The sequence below is a fragment of the Bombus pascuorum genome, chromosome 13 (genome assembly GCF_905332965.1).
Source record: "Bombus pascuorum chromosome 13, iyBomPasc1.1, whole genome shotgun sequence".
In the NCBI taxonomy this organism is placed as follows: Eukaryota; Metazoa; Arthropoda; class Insecta; order Hymenoptera; family Apidae; genus Bombus; species Bombus pascuorum.
Window position 1 is genome coordinate 9,906,814 of NC_083500.1, and position 20,047 is coordinate 9,926,860.

The 20,047-nt window shown below is 38.9% G+C and overlaps 2 protein-coding genes across 8 annotated transcripts in view; one reads left to right on the forward strand and one right to left on the reverse strand.

Annotated features, from left to right (window-relative positions):
- The window catches only part of LOC132913825 (tubulin monoglutamylase TTLL4-like), a 255,140-nt gene that overhangs the window by 46,105 nt on the left and 188,988 nt on the right, over positions 1 to 20,047 (forward strand). The gene's annotated exons all lie outside the window — the stretch shown is intronic.
- On the reverse strand, positions 13,705 to 15,250 carry LOC132913841 (uncharacterized). The gene has a single exon (XM_060972464.1). The coding sequence runs from the start codon at positions 14,752 to 14,754 to the stop codon at positions 14,263 to 14,265; it is 492 nt and encodes a 163-aa protein (XP_060828447.1). The 5' UTR covers positions 14,755 to 15,250; the 3' UTR covers positions 13,705 to 14,262.

Sequence of the window (20,047 nt, forward strand, 5' to 3'; positions counted from 1 at the left end):
GAAATTACAATTGTTATGGTATTGTCGTAACCTTTCGTTATAGTTTATATCCAGCATCGACCAAGCAGGATTGTACGTAAAATAATTCAATTGTCAGAATGGATCAGAGCAATGGTACTTTCACTCTTCGTTCCGATAAATTATCTTCTAATAGCCTATTGTTACTTCGATCGTGCTTCATACTGAAATTACTTCATTATTGCATCGGATGGTAAAAAGGTTTCGAAAAAGTTTACCTTTGGGTAATATGTTTCTATTAGTTCCGTTTAATTTTTCCCATTGCTGAGTATACGAGGGCGTAGTTGTGGTTCTCAAAGGGAAAGTTAGCGAGTTATATACGTGGATGAGATATATGTGTCATCGATGTCTTCGTTTCTTTTGATTCTTTAATTTTTTTTATGTTGCTACCCGACACATTTGTACAGATAAGAATAATTGTGAAAGGATCGAAAACTACCGGAATACAAGAATTTTCATGCTGTTTTCCAGGTAATTTAGAAAATTAATTTCATACGTGTTTCATGTATTCCACGTCTCCGATTTTTTCTTCGGTTAGGTTTTTTAAACCTTCCCGACGACGGCCGCAGATAAACCTGGAAGATAAGTACATATTTAAATCAATATTTGTCTCCTATCTTTCTTCGCCGATAAAAATTCTCCGTGTCCCTCTTCTAGAAATATAGCGTTGCGTGAGAGCGTACGCAAGGGGCATGAATATCAAACATAGCAGCAATCATGGGTCACGTTAACGTTGTATAAATTAGGAAACGAGACGAGATAAAAGTAGTAGATTTTTATTGTTTCCTCGGGATGGTACATACGTTTCTTATTTTAAATTAACCTGATACGATCCACTGTATCGCGCGTGTATCTCTTACATCGTATCAACATTTTCCTCGTTTAAATTTTAAATTGATCTAATGCAACGTTATAGAAACTTTTTACACTACTATGTCACCAAAGATTCGATTATCTACATTTCGGGTGTTACGTCATCTCGCAGAAGTTCACATAAATTACATAGAACTATACACGCAATGTAGAAACTCGGTACGTAATGTACAGGGAGTAAAATAAAAAGGAAGAAGAAAAAAGTAGGAAACAGAAAATAAAGGGAAGGCGTAAAAATTGTTTGAAATGATTTCGGTGGAATTACGGCGCCTTAGCATCCAAGTTACCAGCTCGTGAAAATCAGCCGGAGCCGCGTTTCGTTTCGCGGAGTATAATTTCGTGGAATATCCGGAACGATTTGAGATTTCGCAACGCGCAATTTATTCAGCTGTCACTACGCGTTACCGTTCCCGTTTTCTTCGTTCCGTCTGCTTAAGATCCCGGGGCTCCTTACGAGTTTTCGGCCGTTTTATGGCCGGCTACCGCGCTATTACGGTGTCTGGCCGAGCAGAAAGGGATCAGGTGGAGGCGCCATTACCTTCCTCCAGGGGTTGATTATTTTTACAACGTACTCGTACGGCCAGTGTTTTTTACAGTTAACACATTGCTAGAGATAACTAACAGCGAGATAATCGAAGGTCAATGGTAATACCGTTTTACACGCATCAAAGACGCATCCAATAAACGTTTTACCTTCTTTCGTATCGTAAGTTAAGCTGCATATTTTACATTTTTTATGGAAAACAGCTTTGCAGGGCTGTACTTGCTACATCGCAGGGTAAATGGTTATTGCTGGTTAATGGGACGTTAAAAGTATACAGCTATAAGATTTTCATGGCTTATAGTACCGTCTGAGAGGAGTATAAAATGCTTATCTCTTCGACAATGTAGCAACAGGCCGTCAAATACAGCGCTGTATATCTTCTGTGTTACCGTAAACGCAGCAATTACTAATATTTGTTTTCTATAAAAAGACGAAAGTATGTATTTTTTGCGTCCGATACCAGGCTCCTTTCGCACGGTCGGACCAATGTGATTTTTCAAAATTCCACGAGTTTTAGTTGTCAGAATTAACAGATACCTTCGCATAACAGAAACAATGGCAGTGATCAGAGAATCGACTGATTTGTGTCGTCTTTGGTTTCGTTTTTGTCGTTAACTACTTAATATTATTTAATATTATTATAAATTCCAATAAATTTCGCGTTATATCCTTACGTTATGGCAGATAGTTTCTGTTATACAGTTCTGTTATAGTTAAATAGTTTAGGAATACGATGCTAGCGAGGGGCGACAAGGATGTTTGGAATTGTGGATTTAATTAGGTGCGTTCGTCCTTTTATTAAGAATGTGATTTTAACACGTGACTGGTTTATTTGATTCCTTTACCATGTCAGCTGTCTGTTCTTTTCGCGAGGAACGAACTCGCTTCTTTCAAGCTTTCTCTCCAGAGTCTATAGAAGTGATTTTCTTACGGCCTTTCGAAAAATACAACATGACAAGCTACATGTTTGCTACTTGTCGACGGACGTCACTTGAAAATAATTCTTTTTTTCTCGTGATTTGAATTCGTTCAAAGCACGCGGTATGCAACGATGGAATGTACATAGCTCGAGATATAAATTATTTTTTTTACACCTGAAAATAAGATCTAGAACGATGTTCAAGAAAAATGTGATCTTCCAACTAATTTTCAACCTAAAGCAACACGTGTTCGATGAACGTGATGCATTTTTGTAATAAAATTTACAAAGCGAGCGAACTAATTCCATCGCTTGAAATTATTTGTAAACGGCTCGTTATACGAGCAACCATCAAGCGGAGTGTACAATGTAATAATTGTACGTATAGATTTTTATCATCTTGCATTTTTATCGACATACGAAGATTGCCTTGAGTTTTATAAGTGTAGCGTGTAACATTTGACCCTGCAATTCGAAGGAGTAACGAGTACAAAACTGTTAAGGCACATGGCTTGAAAAACCAGTAATTACCGTGATATTCTTCGTCCTTTACGTTTCGTATAATATAAAATATCGTAGCTTGAATCCGTAAAGATGGACGAATGCGGTAAAAAGATGACGAAACGTTGGTATATTCGCGTGTTAAGCGATTAAATAATATAAAACGAGACGAAGGTTTTATTAGGAATCGTTCTCATTACCAAAAAATCTTTATTAATCTTCCTTTCCTTATTATTAATTCTGAGAATACGTTTTCTTCGATATATCTTATTAATTCTCAGCGCAGAGAAAATGAAATTTCACCGAGGAATAAAATTATATCTTACGCTAATAACGTTCGTGTCTGACCGAGCAAAGAAGTAGATTCAAGCGATCTTCCACTTTGAAGATTTCAGGCTCAGTACAAAGTAATATTACATTGATTCTGCCTGCGGACGTTTTTAAATATTTCATTGATTTATTTTCGCATTTATTTCCATCGATTTGTCAATCACGAAACAAACGATCGATTCAGGGCTCCACGTGCACACGTGTAGGCTCGATTGTTCGCTTCTTCATTCATGAAGTGAAAAGGCAACACGTTGGTGTTTTACTGAATAGAATTATGGCAGGCAAAGTGGTGCTTCGTGACTGAAAACGTTTCTTACTTCTTTTAAGTGGACGTTTCTCCGCTGGAATATTTAACGCGGAACGTGGCGTAAATTACTACGGTTCACGAATCCCGAAAGAAAGATCCTGGATCTTATCTCGTGAGGAAATATAATAGCCGTCCCTTTCAGAGCCTCCCGTCGCGATGCCGAGTTTTTCTCCGCTGTTAAAGCCCCACGAAATACCCTGAATTAATTATGTGTGCACGAGCGAGAAATAAATTCACGTGTATGATCGATCAGATGAACCGTCTCTCTCGTATTTCCCTTCCGATTTCGTGTACAGTTCTCTCCTTCGTTTTTTCGAGATTTTATCCACACGTTGGATCTTGTTGAATATTAATAAATCACGAAACGAAATCGAAATTCTGATAGAGTTCCACCGTATGAATCGACTCCGTTCGAACAGTCGGTAGACGCGAGTTAATAGACTCGATGGCAGTTCTACTGTACTGAGAGAATCGGTTTAAATGTAATCGTAAATCGATCCACCAAATCAAGTTCTATCATCTATCAATCTTATTTGAATCAAATTTTTATTAATCGACTTAATTTTTCGATGGACTCCTATTACATGGATTTATTATACGGAATTTTATCGTGTCACAAACATAACAACTTTGCTCCTCAATTTTCCCTAATATTGGGTTGGCAACTAAGTGGTTGCGGACTGTGTCAATGCTACCTAATGACAACATCCGCAACCACTTAGTTGCCAATTCAATAATACGCGCAAGATCAAAGGTTTGACTTCTTCTGGCAAGGTGCGAAAGCGCGTTAATCAACAACGTGGCGGCGTAGGTATCGATCGGTGGCCGCAAACGACTGTCTGCGATCCGAGTGGACCAATTACGAGGCCGTGCCTACCGACTCGATTCCAATCAACGAACGTATCGCAACGGTGCGCAGTTAATCGCGCGAAACTAGCGGGTTCGTACGAAAAACGGTAGGAGCGCGTTGTGGTAGTCGACTAGAATTCCATGGAGTCTTGGCCGCGCGACAAGAAAGCTGCCATATAAATCTAGGCTGGAACAGGCGCAAAAAGGTTGGCCGCTCGTGGCTGGTATCACTTTTATTCCACATAGCCTGGCGCGCTGTGAGACTAATCGGTGCTCGCGTCACGTGCCTAGCTCTTTTCTAGCCGTGCCGGACCGTACCGGCTTCTCTCTATGTCTTTTGCCGGTTTGCCGCTTCCGATCCCTCGGTAGCTGTGATTTCTTGCCACTTTCCTAAAGGATGAATATGGCTAGCGATGGGAACAAGTATTTTACGAGCCGATTAGAACCTAACTGATACCTTTCGAATACTAATGAGCCTGTAGTTGGATAGAAAGCAACTATGCTTCGAAGCGTTAATCGCAGATAATTCGTTTCTCAGAACAGCTTGGATTTCCATCTCGTTTCATTGGCATAATCAGATTTTTATGCGTCTACGGGAAATTTAGACATGTCGAAACGCATCGATTATGCAAAAAATATCATTTTCTTGAACAAAGAGCGTGGCTATTGGTAGAGCCAAGCGTTTCACGAGATGATTAGAATGTAACAGTTACTGCATACGATTAATCTCAATGTAGTATTTACATTTTATGTCGCCACTAATTCCGACGTACGATCCATTGGACGATTTAGTGTCGGCAGTCGCAGACAGATACGAAGCTGAACGATTCTATGAATAATATATGAACTCTGAAGTTCGATTCATAAATTATTTTTTATAACTATACGTTATACGTAATGTACAATATACATGCACATCGAACTCGATTCCGTTAATTGATCGAATGCCACGAAACGAAACTAGTTTGCGATTAAATTCGTGAGAACATATTGAACTTAATTGATGAATGAAGTATAATGAAACTGTGGACGAGGTAAATACGTTGCTGCGACGTATTCGCGATAAGAATTGTGAGTCATACGCAGAGTGAGACTTGCACCTGAACCGGACACTGCTTTTTGAGGTCTATGTTTATTTTGCGTTGCGTAGCCAGGGTGGATGTCAATCTGAAAAGTAAAAGGTGAAGGTAAACGGTGTGTTTCGAAAGTGACGATTTTGTAAGTAAGTAGTCGAAGTTGATGATGATCTTTGCTACGTTCACTTCGTCATGGACTTCTTGCCGGAATTTCCTTTGGAAGGAAGTTGGTCACGGTCTTAGTCGAGACTTTGTTCTAAGGCTGTTTTATTTTCTAGCCTATATTCTAACACCTATAACGATAAATTTATCTTGTAACATCTATAGCGATAAATCAGTAACATTAATTTGTCGGGATATCTCTGTAGAGAAAAGTAAAATGTTTTTTTCACACTGGAATAAAATTAATACGCACGATTACGACACAAAGTCTAGCTGACTAGCTCTTAAATCATTTTGTTTTTGCTTTTCAGCCATTGTAATTACACCAACACACAAATTTGCATTCGCTCGATCATGCAAATCATATTCCGCTATTTGTAATAATCAATAATCGGATATCTATGCGACATATTTTTATACGTATACTATATGATTTTTATACATTCTGGCGTGTGAAAATTTTCCACGAAACCGGTGAAAGGCTGGTAACTTAATAACCAATCCAATCACAAACGATAAATATTCTAAAAATTCCCAAGCTCCTTAAATAAAACGCTTCGCCTGGTTCGTGGAATTAATTCCCCAAATAGACTATCCATATTTATCCATTTCTGAGAAATGTTCGGGTGCAAAAATGCATAGACCGCGCATAATAAACAGAAACACCTAACATATCCAAACTACGTATATATATATATATTGTAGTATCGTGGACGAGGGGAATGAGGGGTGTCGTGCGAATTATAAACAAACGTTTGCTGAGCATGTGCGTAGTGAGGCAAAGCCAAAAGACAAGGGGTTGCTAGAGGACAATAAACGAATTGGCAGCAGTATGAGTTTAGAAGTCAGAGAGTGCGGATTGCGTCGTCGAGATAGTGTTGTTAGCGTTGTTAAGAAAGAGTTGAATTTGCGTTGACGAGGATTGTTAATTAATTATCCAGTTGTTTTAATTATTATATGTCTGCTGCAATTAGTTCATGTTTAATAACCATTGTTTTTTGCTTAATTAACATCTGTTTAATCCATTTGCCATTAATAAACTAATCATAATAATTTACGATATATACATATATAATACTTTTGACAATACTTAGAGAACGAATTTCTATGTAATCTGCGAATTCTCAGATTATATTCATAAAGATATAAAAATGCAGGAAAATCCTCAGCCATAAAATAGTTGTCTTTCCGATCGCTCGTATCGACCGTCTATCGGTGCTTTCGCTTCATGAAATAAACAGTGTGTCGTTGGTAGTGGTGGCCTTTCAACGATCGTAATAGCGTCTCGATAGATGAACGTCATCAGGAAACCAGTTACGGGGGCAACCGGTAGAAACGCACGCGCGCCGTCTCAGCGCAGAAGGTGTGTTATACCTGACACGGCGAGAGAGAAGAGAGGCTATACAAACGGGCACACGTGACACGCGTGGCGTACACAGGCGCTTACACCGTGCGAGCACGTGTACGCTGGTATTTATACGGCGCTCTCTCGGGGCCGTGGGAATGAGCGGGTACCCGCGACCGTTCTGGCACGAGCGCCGCGACGAGCGTCGACTGGCGCGAAAGCGGACGCGGACAGGGACACACACAGCCCGATTACCGTTCCACGCGGCACCGAACTAAGAACCAACCGATCGAAACCACGCCGATATCCGCGACACGTGCTTTTCCTTCGCTCGTAAATCGCCCGGAGAAACGCTCGCTGAGAAAGTATCCCGAGAAAGGATCGAAAGAATCCGTTTCTTGTTACGTGTCGCGTTAATTTGTTTCCTTCGTAGTTGCCGGAGACGCGCTGTTGGGAGGTTTATGGGACGGGACCGGGTCGATTCGATGATTCGACGTTTGACGATGATCGCTGCTGTCGTTTGTCGGTTTCACGCAACGGTGGTATGTTCCAGGAATTGACGATTTTAATGTATAGCTGTGGAATTCCATTCGGAAAATGAACTATCGTTTTAATAAGAAGATCGTCGCCATGTAGAGAAACTGTTTTATCGTATACTTCTTAATTATGTATGCATTGGAATATTTACATATTATCCGACGATTTGACGATGTTGGTCGGTTTTATTGTAACTATGCTTTGCTGGAAGAATGACGTATCTAAGAAATCATCGAGTTTACGATGTCTATAAAAGTTGATTTTGAAACTTTTTACTAGAGTGGGATTCTTGTAAGTGTTTAATGCAATTGCGTTATTTAACAAGAAGAATATTGCGATTCACAAAAATTATCTTATCCCTCTTCCTCACAGGCAGAATACACATAAGCGATATTTTATTAGATATCCTCAAAGTACAATATCGATGAAATTATGCGAAAAAGAATTGTTTCGATCGTCCTAGTAGGAATCCACGATATGTTGCACTAGGCAATCTGCTGATTCAATGGGGTTGCGTGTGTTGGGTACGTTAGCGCAACCTTTGATTATCGATTTAGGATCACCGAGAATTTTCAATATTTTTTACTTTTTCTAAAGGAAATTGAGAAACACGATCGATCTCTAATAACGAAATATAAATTAATTGCTAAGATGCCAAGGTGTTAATTTATCTTTCATCCCTTTGCTCTTTCATCGCTACCTGTATTCTTGGTCAGAAGATAGTTACACGATGAGACGTCGGTATTCCAGAGATACCAGAGAAAGATATCAGCTCTATTGTCTGTACGGAATTATATTTACTAATATCTTAATTAGTATTAATTAATTAATACTAATTCCTTCAGGTATCTACATATCTACATGTAAAAATCGTTCGATCTAGTAGACCAAATTGCCTTCATAATAATTTATGATTAACCATCACGTCTAGTTATGGTATTACTTAAAAATCATATGTACTCGTACAACCACCGATGATAAATATTATTGCAGAACCGAATCTTGAACGATTCTAACAAATATACATCGATGTGACGATGGACATCGATTTCGGGAATTTATGAGACAGGTGTAGACACGTTGAAAAAAGACACGAATTACTGCAACAGCATATGACATCGTGCAGAGACACAGAGTATAATCAATTCGTAATAATCCAATTTCGTTATTTCGTAACTACCTTTTAATTTCGATTTCTTTTATGTCTGACCATTTGATGCATGTTCGGCTGCGGGAAGGGGGAAACACCTTCGAACGATTGATCCGAATTACAGCAGATATTATCCGATCACGGTATTCCATCTCTTGAGCCGTGCAATCCACACGGTTTCACTCTGTAACAATTTCCGTACTGTTTCATTAAAGCACCGACAATTTTAGTCTCGTACTCTATACGACAAGGAGAACGATTTGCATGCGGGAGAGAAAGGAAAGTTCAATTTTTATAATTCGTACCTCCTCGTTTCCGTGCCGGGCAAAACATCCATTTTTGAGGTAACAACATTATTTATTAATAGCGTTCCTCGATGGGAAATAACGTGCAAAGTGGCGGTCACGGTTAGCGCAGGTCGTGGAGAAAGTGTTAATGCAAGTGCGAATATTCGTTCAATCAAATACACGCGTGTAAAATTTATTAAATTTTTGAAATTTATTTATCCATTCACGAGGAAAGATCATTTACAGTAAAAATTCATATGTTACGATAGTATGGGACACTTTATGGTCTTAGTATTTCGTACAAATTGTGATAATTGGAGTAATTACCAAGGAGACGGTTAATCGATCAGCTCGCGGGATTTTACACCCAAAGGAAAGGAAAAGGAAAAGGGAGAGGAAAAATTTGCATCTAAGAATGTGTAAAAGAATTTAAGACTTTAGAACAGTTCAATGAGGATTAATTGTAAGTCAAGAATTACACATTGCTTCCAACAATTCTCAAACGTAAAGTCATTTCAAAAAATGTTCGATAAATCGAGAAATTTCGAAAATTCTCTATTCTCAGAGGAATTTATATTCGCAAAATCTGAGGCCAGATTTACAATCGAAAAACAACGACAAGTACGCGAGGCGACTAATAAAAAACGTAAGATATTTGTTTCAAATTGTACGAATATAATCATTGCTAATGAAATTTAAATTATTTTAATGAAACGTTCCGTTTAATACGCTCACGAAGAGTTTCTATAAATGTTGGAATACTTTTGAAAGGAACTGTACGTGCCTACCTAATTATAACCGAAACAGGAAGAAATTCGTGTCGAAGGTTTTTTCAGAGAATCAATAACTGGGTCAGAAGCGGATCGTTAAGGGTCGTTTCGCCTTGCATTGATAATTTTCAATCGAATATATAATTTTCCGTCGCGACAAAGATGTTCGATATATCGACATACGCGCGTGACAGCTGCCTTATGCAGCACAAAAATGCCGCAAAAAAAAGGAATGGCAAAACAATCAATTTTCAAGAATATTCGAAATTTCACGCGCGACCGACTTACGCGAGAGAGCATTTTTTCCCCATTTCTTCTTTTTTTCTTCTCATTTAATATCCCGACGTTCCGATCTGCGGCGAACAACTAATTTCGCGCCCTGTACTCCGTAATCATGGCAATTACTCGGGAGAAAAAGGTTTTGTTGCGACACTGTCGATACTTTCCGATCGATTGCACTGCCTTCGATCGGAGGTCCGGTATCCAAAGAAGAAAGAAGAAAAAGACCAAAGAAGAGGACCGCCTCGGGTAGCTGCGGATCGGCGATGCGAGCGTAATGAATTAATTTCGTCGATGGAAACGCCGTCGATTAAGCCGATCGACGAAAAGGAGTCTGTATAATTGATACATTTCGCGTGTCTGTCCTGTTTATCCTCTTTAAGTGTGTACAGGTTCTTTCATTACTGGTTGCACCCGCTCGAACGAGGAAAAAATTTTATGAGAAATATTTAAGGGGATTGGGCCAGAAATTTGCCGACTTGTGGCTTTGAAATTGATAGGATGAAAAAGAAAAAGGAAATGAGAAACGTGGTGAAATAACGCGGTGGATTGAGAAATTGGTTAGCTTGTGGTGTATAAAAGGAACATTCGGAGAAATAATATTACGCATATGCATCTAATTGTCGTCTGAAAAGGGGATTAGAGCAGAAATTTGCGGACTCGTGGTTTCGAAATCGATTTGGGTAAAAAAGCGTGGTAAGAAATGGAGCGAAGGAGAAATTGGCTGATCAGCGGTGTATAATAATGTCGTACGTATAAATCATTCGCGTTATAGACAAGCGATTGAAAAATTGTTGGCGTCGATGGCATTTTATCGTTGATGAAACACACTGTATGCTTGGTATTTACAGTATAACGGAAATGTGGTGTGTCCAGTTTTGCTTGATGCCAGTGACATAATTGCCTTTAAGACCGTTTATCTTTCATTTTCGACTCTCACCGGTTTCTGCCGTATTAAATTCGAAATGCATTTCTCCTTGACGTAGCATGCATGTGATATAAAGTAAATTAAATCGATATAATTCAGGTTCTTTTTTTATTTTAGGATTGTTATAATTAAAGTGATACGATGAAAACGTATAACCATATAAAGCAATGTTTCTATCTTGAATAAGAGTCGATACGAATTTTGCCACAAACATCTGCACGTTTTTGGTAAATTGCGAAAATAAAAAGTCTATAATTTATGGTTTCGGCAGCGTAAAGTTAAGGCTGGTCCTAATGCGGAGTGATACGAAGGGTTGCCTACTCTTCAGGGATCAATCTAGAGATCTACCTAACCATTTTTTTAATTTTCCAAAGTATGTCGTTTATTAAACTTTCCATAGTTGCGTTCCATTTGATATTACGTTTGTAAGATAACACAAGATGGTAATTTCTATATTTACCTACCTCCATTTACACTATTTTTCGTATATCTTTAAAACCACTATCGCCGATGCATTTCTTTGATTGTATTATATTTAACGAATAATTGAAAATAAAAAATAAGCACCTAAAAAGTTTTATTTTTCCTCCAGATACGATATTATTATGCGTTAATTGAGATTCATCGATAAGTTGCGCTATTTTACTCTTTAACGTAACATTTGCGCTTTCGATCCCTCGTTCGGTCACTCGCGGTCTGCTGACCGTTAAATAAACATAAAATTGGATTAACCCTATCGGCGAATTATGCACCCCTGCTATTATTGTATTACCGTCTGATGCACGAGTATCAAGCATGCCGCAATCTTTTGTTAGTTTTCGGGGGTCGGTTACCCCCAACTCGTCACGGCAAATGATGTGAATTCATGCACCCCATGCACCTTGGTGGGCATGTGCTTGTCACATATGGGCAACACGTGTGCGTATTTTCAACAAACGAGTTTTTGTTTAATAGCTCGTATAAAATCTATTTTGTATATTCTATGTCCCGGCAGATTTGATATATTTTTTTTAATTAAGTTGCATAAAAATAATCTGACGTTAGTCCATATATTTTTTTATTATTTAATTTGTACTTTACAATTTGTTCAGCTGAACATTTGGTAAAGTTAGTCCATATGTGAACAATTTTTGTCGTGCCTTTTAAAATAATTTGTTTGCAGCGTAAGATAATAATTCGTTTGAAATAACGTTAGCTGGTGTGCAGTATTATAAAAATATAGTCTTCGACTTTAGCGTATTACGTATCCTTCCCAAAATCGTCCGGGAAATAAGTTTTCTCGTAGCCTAAGAGGAACCATCCAGTTCTGGAGATGTTACGCACGTAATTTTGTTAAATACGCGTTAATAATATCAGTAAAATAGAAAGCAGAAATAGATGAAATGATCGTGATGAATTTGATATTTAGAGAAATTTTTATTCAGCAAGACGAGAGTCGTGAAAATGTCGAATTTCTTAATTACGTAAGAAAGATTAGCGTATTACGTATCCTTCCCAAAATGGTCCGAAAAATAAATTTTCTCGTAGCCTAAGAGGAACCATTCAGTTCAGGAGATGTTACGTACGTAATTTTGTTAAATACGCGTTAATAATATCGGTAAAATAGAAAGCAGAAATAGGTGAAACGATCGTGATGGATTTAATATTTAGAGAAAGACGATTTATTATTATCGCCGATATTATTTATTATTTATTAAATTCGTTGCTTTATTTCAATTTATTCAGCAAGACGACAGTCGTGAAAATGTCGAATTTCTTAATTACGTAAGAAAGATTAGCGTATTACGTATCCTTCCCAAAATGGTCCGAAAAATAAATTTTCTCATAGCCTAAGAGGAACCATTCAGTTCTGGAGATGTTACGCATGTAATTTTGTTAAATACGCGTTAATAATATCGGTAAAATAGAAAGCAGAAATAGGTGAAACGATCGTGATGGATTTAATATTTAAAGAAATTTTTATTCAGCAAGACGAGAGTCGTGAAAATGTCGAATTTCTTGATTACGTAAGAAACCTGTTCTACTTCATTCAGCGAACCCACAGGTGCGTACATTGATTAATTGTGTGAAAAAGGATAATCGAACGGGAGCGTATAAGATAAAACGATCCTTTAATTAGCTTAAAAAAGAAATCTGATTGTACGAATCTCTTAGAACCTTCAATTTCGTTGCTATAACTAAATGCGTGTAATCTCTGATGACAAGTTTTTCTGATTGCGGTGGAGGTTTCTAGGAAATCGTCTATTTATTTCGTGAGAAACTTTCTGAACCCTAAAACTTCCATCAACCTCGGCACGGAAAAGTTTTGTCCAAAAACTCTACAGAATTCTATACCATTTCCTGTCGAATTTTTTCCTCCCAATGATGAATCCGAAATTCTTAAAGGATTTGTCGAATCTTTCCTCGGCAGAACGAAGGGCTGAAAAGACCCCCGAGGCTTTCTTAAACCAGTTTCAGGTATGAATGGACCCTTTCCAGTCTCCAAACCTTTGTTCGAAAATACAGCCGGTTATGAAGGGCTGACCAATTTCAAAGATCACAGGTGAATCGTTGAAACGAGGGAATTTTGTCTAAAAGGGGAAACGTTTCTCCAAGTATCTTTTTATGGGATTGATCTTTCGTATTTTTAAGTAGCGTCGCGCCATTTAAATTTAATTTAATCAAGAAAGAGTTGAGAAACTTGATTCGATCGAAAGAAGTTGAAGATTCTCTAAATATATAACAGGCTAAGGTCAAGACTTATAGCTAAGAACTTAATAATTAAAGGAAGGGAATGAATAACGAATCGGATGATTTCATCTTAGAAGTAAATTTATTTATACTCTTAATAAATTGGAAGACGGTAGGAAGTTTCGTCTGAACGACTGTTAAAGCCAATATCACAACGTATACAATAACTAATCTAGTAGGTACGAATATCACAATTGCGATAAACTTTTTATCGCATTATTCAATGAATAAAAAAGAAGTACAAAAAGGAAAAAAAAAATAGAATATTGTTCTCTGCAACTGATCATTGAGCCAAAAAGTGTCATGAAACTTCACAATTTCATTCTTAGAGATCAGTTAAAAAACTAAATCTATTTATCACAGTTTCGATGTTATCTTATCTAAAGGCAGTCTGGCAGCACGAGAGAAGCCTCTCAGTGTCTTCAAGGTCAAATATTCTCCCCAGCTCCATCTTGTAGACATCGTCTTCGTTCGTTTTGATCCGCGGGAAGTTTTGATTATTTCTTGTCGAATCTTCGTGTCACTTGGACGGAGCATCCTCGCAGGTGGTTTCCGAAGATCTCCAGGAATCCTCAACATCGACTTCGAAGATCGATTCTCGAGGGTTGTTCTAGCATGAGGTAGATGAACTTGATCGTACGCCGATGATGTGGTTTTTCACGCGACCTGCATCTCAGGTGTTTGATGTTGAGAGAAGGCGCGTTCCTTGTAGCACAGGTCACTGTCGGCCATGCTCAGGGTCGTCCAATAAAAGTCGCCAGCGTGGGTGTGGGCGAAATGAACGGGCACGTAGCACTGACCAGGTACAACCGGTACGACTGTCATCTGTCCGTCCAAGCAGACAGTGATGGCAGCTCCTTCCTCAGCGTCTTGAAGTTCCGCCAACAGTCGCCTCTCCAGTGCTTCGTTGGCATTATTCTGATTGTCCACCTCCTCGGTGAAGATCTCCACTTGCGGCACGGCCTTCTGGTCTTTGGCGTATTTCCCTCTGTTCGTCTTCTTCTTCAACAATCTCAAAATGGGCTTCAACACGCTTCTGACCCGTTTGCCGCTGGTGGCCGTGCTCTTGCCCGACATCTTCAGGTTGTACAGATTATCGTTGAGCTCGTTCTCGTAGTCGAACACGTGGTTCATTGTGGCGGCGGCCATCTTGCTTCTCGTCCTTTGCTGATTCTCAACACTGAACCGGTTTTAAAGAGGAGCGCGTCCGTACGTCCGTGCGTGCACTCTCGAGACTCGGAATGAACCGTGCAGATCGGCGCGCAAACTGTACTTCGACTCGAACTTGAAAATCTCGAAAAAGCGTGTTCTTTGCGAAGCTACTTCGAGAGAAAATCGAAGACAGATATACGTATGTTGTTGGCTGTATACGTGGTTTTCTCAGTTGCTTTGGAACGAAACGCTAGTGAGCGAATGATGCCTTAGACGAGCAACCCCGGACCTTATATAGGCCCCGTCGAGCAGCACGGGGTGACAGAGTGGGGAGGGCAGGTGCACTCTGGCTGTGGGAACTTGGAGAATTCGGAGCTTCCCACGTCAGGGTCCACGCCGACCATCTGCCGTTTCTTCTCCCTCCTCTGACACCCTCCGACACTAATCCAACCTACCACCCCGACCTGTGCATAGCCTCTTCACCTACCCCCGCGATCACCCCCGCTAGACCTTCGTCCTAGGTGGATCCTTCCTTTCCTTTTCGCTCTGGCTCTCCGGTTTCCATCCCGAGAAGAGCAGAAGCCGCCGGGGTCCTTTTCGGCCCTTTTACTCATGCACGATCAAAAGGGTGGATATTTTGCCCGTTTTCGGGGGAGGACCAGTTCTAACCTGTTTGCGACAGGTCCCTTCAACGTTCGAAACCAGAGTAAGTATTGAGAGATGAGAAGCTGGCTAGCGGGATGACACAAGGGTAAGATACACGCTGCTCTTCGTAGCTCGCTGTTTCTCGCCTTACTACATCGTCTTATTATTATCGTATATGAATCGTTCACAGGTCAAAGTTAACTCCGCTCTTTGAAATTTTATCAATTTTCCTCAGTTTTCTCTACTTTTTATTAAATTAACCTCTTCGTCAAGCGAGCAGCTCGTATCAGTCGCTAAAGGCTATGTCGACTAACTTCGTAAATTAGAATGTACACAGCACAGTTACAAACGCTACCTTCTTCATAATTATAAAAACTAATTTTCTCGCCTGTTACGCGAATTCATCCGCGCGGTTCTCTTTGGGGTTTCCAGCAGAAAGGGACCGAATCGATGGAAACGATTTCGATGATTGTTTACCCGTGGACCGAGGCTTAAGTGGAACCTTTTGCTGGAATTTCAATTGATTCGAAATGTACATACCTTTTTGGTATTTTTTTTTTTTTACGAAGAAATCCTTTGGTTTGGAGAATATGCGTCGATTTCGTTGGAAGATTTTTGCTCTCAAGATTCTTAATGTTGCTATTAATTTCGTTAATGGCACCATAAGGTTTTGTTACATCTATCTTAATGGCGTTACGTCATGGTGGGATTACCGGTAGAGACGATACGCCTTTTTAATCCCATTTTTTCTCGAGGTAGGAAGAGGCTCGTTTCTCTCGTTAAAAGTCGTATCACGATTAAAGCTCCTTGAAAGATTCCAGTATTAACTTTCTTCGCTGCTCTGGATACACTGGTCTTAAAAGACGAAATCGAGTACATCACATATGCATTCCTCTGTCGAATTATTATCTCCTTCGTACTCATCGCTTTCAACTTTCCGCTTATTTTTAAGCCGTTATCGTGTCGGAGGAGATATCTCGTGCTTCTTGATGAATAAATAAAATTCACATGGCGTATTACAGCGCCGAATTTCCGGTAGAAATCTCCAATTCCTTCTCCGGAAGGAATTTAATTATTAATCACAAAGAGTGTTGTTGCTCTTTAAAATTCTTTCAACATGTTCGTTGTCGATTGAATTCTCATTATAACAAATAACTTTCGTACAAAGAAACCTGTTTAATTAATACGTTCTTTAAAATCCTTACTCTCCAACAACGTATTCGCTGCATCGTCCCGCATCTTCCCAAACTATCATCGATTCTATCATATATCTAGCAATTTAAGCATAATACGAATCCAATGAAGATGTATAACCTGTCGCTAAAAATTGACATTCTTCTCAAATTCTTCTACACCGCTACGTCTCTTCCTCGCTATTATCGATTTTCCATACGAACAGAATTAAAGGAATATAAAATATAGAAGGTTTGAACGTTGCTGCCTGCATCTTTTAAAGATAATCAAGCTCTCTCACGTTCCATTTTCGCGCGCAATATTTATGCCCGTCCGCGCAACGATTAATTCGTCCAATTAGATGAAACATTCGATAGGAAGGAAGTTGGATCGCGTTTACTCGGCGACGTTTAAATCAACAAGTTGGCGCAGGGGACTGTAAGTTATAGTAATTAACGCGCGGCAATAATGTTCGTCGGCTTCCTCCATTACCCCAGCGTGCTCGAGAGATTTAGGGTCGAGCATCGAGCGTCTAGACGTAGTGAGATAGCATGGCACCCCTCAGAGTCGTTAACTACGCCTCGAGATTTGCTTTTTTTCCTCGACCAGATGAGAGCCGCGTTCCCCTTGTCCGCATCCCTGCAGCGAATCGTACACCCTCGTATACACCAGGCGTGTGTTACGAGACTGGGATAATAAGTACGTTTTTTTTCTCTAACCTCAGATTCTTTTTGCTTCTCTTTTTCTTACCTAGTTCACTGCCTCCCCTATGGATCTGTCGAATTAACAAGTTTTTCGGCAAGCAGCTTTTTTCCAACTACCTGTTCACCTTTACGAACGTCACGAACTACCTGTTTCGTCAACCTGTTGACGCGAACGATTTTTTTAGGAAACTAAGCGTTTCGTTTCTTTCTGTTGGAACATTATTCGTTTTTTAAATAATCCTTTCTTCGTCTCTTTGTTCGTGGAACATGAAATTATTTCCGTCCCTTTTCTCCGTTGTGAAATTTATTTATTTCCCAAGTGATTTTTGTTGTAGAATTATTTGCTTTTTTTTCTCTTTGTTTTATTGCATTGCTTGAAATGATATGAGTTCTAGTGGCTGGTGTTTATGGAAGCAGCAATAACGTCGTCCGATATTTTCGGAATCTGGAAACTTGTGACATTACAGTGCAATAATATTAACACATAGAATTTTATATATTTCGCCATGGACGTTGAAATAAATATTCATTTCTGCAAAATATTATATTGTATTTACGAGTTATTTATATTGCCGAAAATTTGTCTCATTCCAATCACTGTAAAAAATTACAGGAGTCGCCGATGACAACTGTAACAGTGAACCTGCTAAAACAGCATTGACATGGGGTGAAATTCCACCCATCGTTGCATTGCATTTAACGCGCTTACTAACGGCTTACTAACATTCTCCCTCGCGCTTCTAAATATAAATATAACAATATAATATTTCCAACAAATGAATATTCAGAAATAGTATCATCACTGATAGAATTATTTCTGCGAATAAACCACCCCGTCGCTGTAATTCTATTGGGTTGGCAACTAGGTGATTGCGAATTTTGTCAATAGCACTTAATGACAAAATCCACAATCACTTAGTTGCCAATAATAACTAGCGTCTAATGGAAAATAATAAATAAATATGTTTATAAAATAAAAATAAAATAAAATAAAAATGAAAATGAAAATAAAAATAAATATGTTTCTTGGATATTTGGAAAATCTGACAAGCGAAGAACCGTACGAACACAACGTTCTCCCTAAGGAACCTGTCCAGGTTGGAACGAGGGTTCCCGAAGGTCGTGGCAAATCCCGTAGGGCCCACCACGATGCACCGCTTCGTGGGGAACCGTCTGCTGCCCTCGTCGAGGACAGGTACATCAGGGGTATTTGTTTTCACTTTGCGCTCTGCAGCTACATTCCGAGGCAGGTGAAGCGAGCGTGCTCGTCAAACCTTCAGAGAGAGAAAGAGAGAGCACGTACCTGGCGGCAGGAAATGATTTTACTTTCATGAAGACAGCCGTGCTCTTGCTCTTCTCGAGCTATGTTCTTCACAGTCAGTTTGTTTTTTTTTTTTTTTTGTTTTGCTTTTTCTCTTGTTTGCGCGACCAGACATCTCTCGGTAAGTTCGTACACGAGAGGAGATTTTGCTTCGAGGCTCGATGAGAAAACAATTACAATCATAGTCCTGAGTAAGTCCTCTTTCATTCTGTGTAATTTCAAGGTGTTTCGTAGTTCGTGTGGTCATCGTCGACCGCACGAAACGAAGTCATTTATTTTTATTATTTCGTCGTAAATGATTTTTAAAACGACTAAGATTCGTACATCGCGGTCCAATTTTTATCTGACCGTGTTTTACAATTTGTATAATTTCAAGGTGTTTTGTTGTTGGCGTAAATTCTCTGCTCGCATGAAGCAAAGTTATTTATTATTATTATTATTATTAGTTCCAGTATCTGGCCGTATGAAATTGTTTGTACGACCGAGATTTATATTTATAAATGGAGACGAAATTGTTATCTGAACATGATTTTTCATTTTGTGTAATTTCAAACTGTTTTATTCTTCGTTTAAATTTCTCATTTGCATGAAACGCAGTTATTCAATTTCAATATTGCGTCGTACATAATTTTTTGAACGACCGAGAAGAATATATGTTGATTGTATTTTATTAGTACAACTGTGGCCGAAGTGTATCGTATTCTGTATAATTTCAAGGTGTTTCGCTCTTCGTTTCAATTCGTGATTTGCATAAAACGGAGTTTTCAATGTTATCTTCGGAATTTGGACGTATACAATTCCCTGAACGATAAAGATACGTAAAGATACATTTCACATGTATTATGTTCCTGTAGAAGTGTTTTATGATTGATCAAATATATTATATCAAGATATTAATACCAAGATACCAAGATAAGATCAATAAGACTAATAGTCTTCTGTCATCCGAATTATCATCGGGTGAATACGTAATTCAATTTAATAGGCATTTCGTTGTGTTTGTAATAGCAATATAACATTTTAGCGAAGTCTAAAAATCACGTGCACGGCCTATAAATTTTTATCTCGTACCTACTAAAACATGTCAACGCTAGAAAAATTACTTGGATCGTTTTGATTCGTCAACGAATTGGAAAAAATTATTATTTTCAATTATTTACAATTTCCTGTATTTCCTTTAAAATGATACATCGTTTCTCAGATATCACGAAAACACATTTAAAATAGAAAGATCACGAAGAAGGAAAGTCTGGCTCCTTCTCTCCCAATTTCAAACAGAATTTTTAATGAGGCAACCTCGATAACGTAATACCAGATAATTTAAGACCATCCCAATATATGGAAATATTTTACACGTAGACTGTGTAGGACGCATAAATACCGAACAAACTGTGGAATTACGCTCTACTAATTCCCAACTAACACTCTAATCGCGCGTCGGATATAC

Bases quoted from the DNA above. Each gene is read 5' to 3' on its own strand.
- LOC132913841 (XM_060972464.1), bottom strand. From the start codon at position 14,754: ATGGCCGCCGCCACAATGAACCACGTGTTCGACTACGAGAACGAGCTC.